The 7431-nt window shown below is 54.3% G+C and overlaps 1 protein-coding gene across 1 annotated transcript; it reads left to right on the top strand.

Moving 5' to 3' along the window:
- Positions 1 to 1376: 1376 nt before the first annotated feature.
- On the top strand, positions 1377 to 3223 carry MYADM (myeloid associated differentiation marker). Its single transcript, XM_045532699.1, has one exon. The coding sequence runs from the start codon at positions 2041 to 2043 to the stop codon at positions 3007 to 3009; it is 969 nt and encodes a 322-aa protein (XP_045388655.1). The 5' UTR covers positions 1377 to 2040; the 3' UTR covers positions 3010 to 3223.
- The last annotated feature ends 4208 nt before the right edge of the window (positions 3224 to 7431 follow it).

Consider the following 7431-nt stretch of genomic DNA (forward strand, 5'->3'; position numbering starts at 1 on the left):
TGACTTGAAGCCCTTATAAGGCGCGGAGTCGCAGGGCCTGGCTGGGCCGTCCGCCCCCGCAGCCACCGCCCAGGGTCCTCCCGCCAGCCGGCCGCCGGCTTCCCTGGCCCGAGCGGGGTTAAGATCACACACGCGCCCACTCTTGCCCGCAGGGCGTGCACTTTTTGCCCATTTCCCTTCACGCCACGCCACCCACAGTTTGTGGAAGGGGAGGAAGGAGAGGGGCGGGGCTTCCCTGGGGTCACGACCCAGACCCCTTCTGGGCTCCTCCCCAAGTCCCTGCCCCGGCAGGGAGGTGTGCCCAGGCTACAGAGCCTGGCAGCGTGGCCGGTGGGTCTCCTGGGTCCCGGGAGTGAGAAGCCTGCTCTGAGTGAACGCTGACGTCCTCTCTCCTACTCAGGTGCTCTTACCAGCTTTTTCCAGGAGTGTGACTTAATCCGTCTCCACAGCCAGATCTTTCTCCGTGGGTTCCTCAGCTAAGACCGCTGGTGAGTGGGCTGGGGGCCCAGACTCCTGGGTCTGAGGGAGGAGGGGCTGGGGCCTGGAACCCTGGATCCAAAGGGAGTTGAGGACTGGGGGACCAGACCCCTGGGTCTGAGGCAGGAGGGGCTGGGAACCAGGACTCCTAGATCCTGAGAGAAGGGCCTGGAAGCCTGGGTTCCAAAGAAGAGGGTCCCAGACACTCTGAGGAAGAAGAGTGGCCAGGGGCTGGGCTCCTGTGCCTCTGGGAGCTGTTGTTCCGGGACAGGGGCCTGGAAGAGGTTAAACGCCTGTGACATTGCCATCCTGTGTGCCTGACTCTGCAAGGAGGAAGTTTTATTTCCCTGTGGCTGAGAGAGGCCTCCTAAGTATTTTAGTGGCATTAGCTGAGAGATTTAGACATTTTGCAGCCTGAGGAATGATCTGGGCACCTTGTCCCTAAGAGGCTGGGCATTCGATTCCTGAGGGCCTTTAGGACAAGGAGGTGAAAGCTGTGGGTTTTGGAAGGGGGGAATAAGGGAGTTAGTTTCCCAGAGTCTAGAGCATCTGGCATTCTCAGGGCCAAGGGCCCAGGGTCCAGAGACCTGACCTTGCATAATGGAACTGTGAGGCCTAGAGATTTCACTAGAAGGGGCTGGGGCACTGGACAGTCAGGGATCTGGGGAGCTGAGTTTCCTAGAAGTTGGGGAACCAGCTAGCTAGGTTCTGGGGGGAGGGGAGAGGGAAGAGGGGGAGGAGGAAACTCAGCTTTGGGTTGCAGTATCAAGCCCTGCGGCTCAGGCAGGAGTTAGACTCAGAGTGTAGATTCCTGATCTCTGAGGTAGGGGGTGGGGAGAGGAGGGGGGCTGCTGAGAGTTTAGACCCAGGGAGGGGAGAATCTTGGTTTTCCAGAGCTGGGAGCTCTGTGACAGGAGGCAGACTGGGAGGTTGGGAGCTCGGATTGGGCCCCTGATAAGCACTCAAGATTGGAATCTTGGTTGTTTAGAGGCTGGAAATGTCTAGGTCACTGTTAGGTGGAGGAAGGAAGTTTGTTCACAGGGGCTGGGGTGCAGAGCACTAGATACCCAAAGGGAGGAAGTTGAGAGATGGGGTTTTTTAGAGCCTGCAGAAGACAGGCCTCTTGTCCTGACACTAGGGTGATGTCGGGAGGCAGAAGAGGGAGGATGCCTTAGACCAGTCTTAAATGGCTGAGTTGCTGAGCCCCTGGGGTAAGGCGGGGAAGCAGGAAGGAGGGTATCTGGAGTGGGAAGAAAGAAATGTAGTTCTGCAGTAGTTAGGCCTCAAGAGAGAGAAGATAGTTCTCTTGGGAAGCAGAAAAACAGGGGCCTAGACTCCTGGGTTCTGACAAGGGTGAGGGAGGAGTGAGCCTGGAACTGAGGTGACCAAAACGTTCCTACATGCCCAGCACTGTTCCGGTTTTAAAACTGAAAGCCCCACATCTTGGGAACTCCCTAGCTAGAGCCCAAATTAATCTGTCCCCAGGGGAGATGAGGGCTTGGGGGGCCTGGATTCCCGTGTTTGGGACCCTGTGAGGACACTGTCTTTCCCCTTCCCCCAGCCATGCCAGTGACGGTGACCCGCACAACCATCACAACCACCATGTCGTCGTCCTCGGGCCTGGGGTCCCCGACCATCGTGGGGTCCCCTCGGGCCCTGACCCAACCCCTGGGCCTCCTCCGCCTGCTGCAGCTGCTGTCCACCTGTGTGGCCTTCTCACTGGTGGCCAGCGTGAATGCCTGGACAGGACCGATGGGTAACTGGTCCATGTTCACATGGTGCTTCTGCTTTGCCATGACCCTGCTCATCCTCATCGTCGAGTTAGGTGGGCTCCAGGCCCGCTTCCCCCTCTCTTGGCGCAACTTCCCCATCACCTTCGCCTGCTACGCAGCCCTCTTCTGCCTCTCGGCCTCCATCATCTACCCCACCACCTACGTCCAGTTCTTGTCTCACGGCCGTTCCCGGGACCACGCCATCGCCGCCACCTTCTTCTCCTGCATCGCTTGTGTGGCTTATGCCACCGAAGTGGCCTGGACCCGGGCGCGGCCCGGCGAGATCACCGGCTACATGGCCACCGTGCCAGGGCTGCTCAAGGTGCTGGAGACCTTCGTGGCCTGCATCATCTTCGCGTTCATCAGCAGCCCCCACCTGTACCAGCACCAGCCGGCCCTGGAGTGGTGCGTGGCAGTGTACGCCATCTGCTTCATCCTGGCGGCCATCGCCATCCTGCTGAACCTGGGGGACTGCACCAACATGTTGCCCATCCCCTTCCCCAGTTTCCTGTCAGGACTGGCCCTGCTGTCTGTCCTCTTCTACGCCACCGCCATGGTCCTCTGGCCCCTCTACCAGTTTGATGAAAAGTATGGCGGCCAGCCCCGGCGGGGGAGAGACGTGAGCTGCAGCAACAGACACACCTACTACGTGTGTAACTGGGACCGCCTCCTGGCTGTGGCCATTTTGACGGCCATCAACTTGCTGGCGTATGTGGCCGACTTGGTTTACTCTGCTCGCCTGGTTTTTGTCAAGGTCTAAGACTCTTCCAAGGGGCCTCCGCTTCCCTCTTTCCAACATCTTCATTTCTCTCACCCGGGGTTTTCTTTACTTAGTTCTTATTGCCTTTTAATATCTCCTCTCCCTCCTGCCCTTTTTCTTTCCTTCCTGATCCCTCATCACTCTTTCCCATTTCTTTGACTCCTTTTGCCCCTTTCCTCTTGCTCTGTTTCCCCTCTTTCCTGTTTTGTTTTGTTTTGTTTTGTTTTGTTGCCTACGTCCTGTTTTGCCTGAGTTCTCTTTTTCTACTGTCTTCTACCTTTTCTTCCTCTCATCTCTTTTCTGGGTTTCCTGTTGGTTTTCCCATCTGCCTGTTTCCTGATCACCTCTTTCCATTTCCTTGGGAGCCCCGAGACTTCTTTCTCCCCCACCCTCCACCCACCTCTGAAGGTGCTGAGCTCCAACACATCCCACACCCCTCTTCGCAGCTGTCCGTGCCATGGGCCTCCCTCGGGGCCTCGTTGCCAAAGCATGCCTGCCCGCCCTAGCTGTGCCTTAGTCAGTGTGTGTATGCGTGTGTGTGTTTGGGGGGGCGGGGAGGGTGGGGAGCTATGATTGGGCCCCCTTTCTCCCAGTGGAGGAGGGTATGCAGTAGACCTCCCCTTTAAGTTAAAAAAAAAAATCGCTGGAGGTCAATAATTTCTGGTGGGCGGGAAGCTTTAAGCACAGACCCTGGGTCTCTGCCCCACCTGGCGCTCAGCCTTGCCTGAGATTGGCTCTAGAAGTTTTGCCAGGCTTACTAAAACCCACTGCCTAGAGGCCATCTTAAAGGAAGCAAGGGACAGGTGCCTTTCATCCCAGCTGTTCTCTGTGGTATCAGAAAAAGGAGTGAGGCAAAGAACCACAGGGTCTCGAAGACAACTGTCTGAAGTATTTGTGAGGGGCAGTAATGTGGCCCTCTAGCCTCAGTGTTAAAAATAATGTGTCCTGCTTTGACAGGGAGGAAAAGAAGAAAATGGCCACTGCCGAACTTCAAGGCAATATCAGCCTGGGTTTTTTTCTTTTCTTTTTCTGGTCATGAGGGCAAAAATTACTGGGTGGCCCTATTATTAAAGAGAGGAAGTTTCTTTTCAGTTTTTCTTTTTTAGGGGGGGGGTGGATGGGAGGATGGGATTGGTACTGCCATAGCTGGAGGAATGCATTGCTTGAGTGTGTGGTGCACACGCACGGGTATTTCTGTGTGCTAGTTGCTTCTTGCTGCTGCTTCCTGCTTCTCTGGGACTCACATGCATAACGTGATATATATAAATGTATAAATATATATTTTATTTTTTTTTAATTCCCTGGAGCTTTTGGTTCCCATCAGCTCCTGCTGTTAATCATAGAAGCCTTGTCCCTTCCCCCATTCCCACATCCATAATGTTCTTTTTTTTTAAATCTCAATATAAAGATAAAAAAAAGGACTTGTGCTTTCTTTATTATTGGGGAGGACTCCAGGGGAGGGGCAAGGCCCAGATTCCTGGGTCTGGTGGGAGAAGGGGGTTGGAGCCAAGATGACCTTGGCCTCATCAGAAAATGCTAGCTGAGTCTGGGTCTTCTAAATTACTTCCTCAAACTAGGAGGGCTGGGTGGGGTAGAAATGAACAAGATTTCTCCCTCCTTGGAGTTCCATGAGCACCTCAGAAATACAATGTCCCAATGTGGGTGCTGGAGCTTTCCTCCAAAATCAACTCTTCCTTCCAGGTTCCCCATCTCAGCTTGGGCTGAGAACCCAAGCACTTGCTCTGACTTACCCTCTCCTCAGTTGCTCACCAAACACTATTCTTCCTCCTACACACCATTAATATCTGCTCCCCTCTCCAAGTCCCTGGCCCAGCTCAGGTTCCATTTTTTTTCACCTGAACTATTGCCCCAGCCTCCTCCTTGACTGTCCAACCTCCAGCCCACCCTGGCCCCAGAGGGATTCTTTCAACATCCAGATCTGATCCTGCCCTCCCCTGCTGAAGTACTTCCATATCCCTTTCCACATTGCCTATAGGTACTATCAAAACTCAGTCGAGCCTTCAAGGGCTTTAGCATGCAATCCTGCCTTCATCCCACCATCAGCTCCATCTTATCCTAAGCTCTACGTTCCCTGACTACACCTAGTAAATAGAAGACCTTCATAAAGATCAAATGAATTACTCTAGCGATGAATCTTTTTCTCACAGAAGGTCATTTGCCCATTACCCCAACATGAGGAGAATCACAAATACATAAGTCTGAGAAAATTCCAGGATCATGCAACCGTCCTTCAGCTACACCCACAAAAGCAACTGGGAAGAGACATTGCAAGGGAGGGAGGGTGCTGCTGGAAGGGGGGTAGGGGAGGACCAACTAGGACACACTCCTTAGGTGAAGAAAAGCCTCCCACCTACACCAATCCCTGTCTTCTCAAAGGACATCTAGCCCACCCTCCCCTCCCCCATCCCATGCTTTAACCACCCCCCGCCAAGGTAACCGAGAAGACAGCTATAGAACCCCGGGGGTAACCCGATGGTTACCCAAGAGAGAAGCCAAGGAGAGCTGCACTGGAACGCGGTGGGGTTCTTAGGTCAGTTTGGGGAGCCACTCCAGACCCCCTACCCTTCGCTCTGGGGCACGACCAACGCCTCAAGGTGGCCGGAAGGCCCATGGACCCCACGTTTGGGGAAAAAGTGCTTAGAGGAGGACTCGGATTCCCACAAATCCCCTTCGGCTTCGAGACCCGACCCGGACCCCCAAAAAGTCCCAGAGAGGGTGTGGCGGGAGCCCAGAGCCCCCGGGCGCCGCCGCAGCGCCCCGCCCACCTCCGTGGGGCTTGCCGGGAGAGGAAGTTCTCGGCCTCTCCCGAAAACGGCCAGTCCGGAGGCTGGGACTACACGTCCCAGAATGCCCCGCGCGCCGCAGCCCCGGGCGGACGGTGGTTGCCCCTGGCAACACAGCCATTCTCCCTAGAGCTGGGGAAGGACCCAGCGCTCCCAAAGAGCCGGAGGGGCGGGTAGAGCAACCGACGCGAGGAAGGCAGGAAGAAAGTGACAGCACCGGCATTCGGAGAGACCACCCCCCTCCCGAGACACATGCACAGAGAGGACTCCAGAGCCAGCGAGACAGAGATTGAATCACAGAGAGACATAGAGACATAGCGGGATGAGAGACAGAGGGAGAGGGCCAGAGGGACAAATAGAGTGGGTCAGAGAGAGGGACAGAGGCAGAGATAGAGACAGAAAGGGGAGGAGGGAGAGACACAGGGAGGGAGAGACAGATGCAAATATTCAGAGAGAGACCCCCAGCGACACAGATTCATAGCGCCAGAGACACAAATAGATTGAATCACAGAGAGACACAGAAGGAGGGAGAGACCCTCCAGAGAGAGGAAGGGAGAGTTACAGAACCAGAGAGACAAATAGCGGGTCAGCGAGAAAGGGACAGAGACAGAGACAGACAGAGAAGAGAGGACGGGGAGATACTGAGTCATAAGGAGACAGAGAGATTCCAAGATTCAGAGAGAGAGAGACCCCCCCTAGCGACAGAAAGAGAGATTGACAGAGCCAGAGAGGGACAAGAACAGAGAAACAGATTGAATCAGAGAGATACAGGAGGAAGAGGCACGCAAAACCAAAGAAAGAAAGAAAGAGAGAGATACTGGTTCACAGAGCCAGAGAAACACAGCCAGAGAAAAGGAGAGAGACAGAGACAAAAGCATTTGTAAAAGCGTCTGGGAAGACGAGGGTGTGCGGACAGAGAGAGGAAGAGCATTTAGAAAGCGACTTCCAGAGAGAGAGACAGAGATCAACTCCCAAAGAGAAACGCACAGAGAGGAAAAGACAGAGACCCACAGAGTCACAGCTTGACAGAGAGAGAGAGAGAGAGAAAGAGAGAGAGAGAATAGAGATTCACAGAGCCAGAGAGACAAATAGAGACAGGGAAAGGGAGAGACTTAGGGAGGCAGAAGTGGAAGAATTTTTGAGACATTCAGGGAGAGACAGAGGGAGACTGATTCACAGTGAAAGAGAGAGAGAGGAGAGAGAGAGAGAGAGAGAGAGAGAGAGAGAGAGAGAGAGAGAGAGAGAAAGAGACAGAGAGACCAAGACTCAGACAAGGTGACAGCCATAGATGGAAACACACAGCAAGGGAAATAAAGAATTAGAAACAGCAACTCTCAGAAACAGGGAAAGGAAAACAGAGAGAGAAAGAGAGTGGGAAACTCCAGGAATAGAGGGAAAGCAACAGAGGTCAACTAAAGGGACACTCCCAGAGAGACACAGCCATGAAAATTCAGAGGCCCTGAGAAAGATAACGACTCGGGTAGCATCAGATAAAGTGAGACATCAAGCCTCCCTGTATGTCCACCATTGGATCCCTAGGGCTGAGCACAAAGTTTGTTGATTGAAGAAGAGCGAGGCGGTCAGACACAGATTTTCGAGTGGGCTAGCAGGACCCACC

This window comes from Lemur catta, chromosome 19, assembly GCF_020740605.2.
Source record: "Lemur catta isolate mLemCat1 chromosome 19, mLemCat1.pri, whole genome shotgun sequence".
NCBI classification, from domain to species: domain Eukaryota; kingdom Metazoa; phylum Chordata; class Mammalia; order Primates; family Lemuridae; genus Lemur; species Lemur catta.

Coding starts and splice junctions, on each gene's coding strand:
- MYADM (XM_045532699.1), top strand. CDS start 2,041: ATGCCAGTGACGGTGACCCGCACAACCATCACAACCACCATGTCGTCG.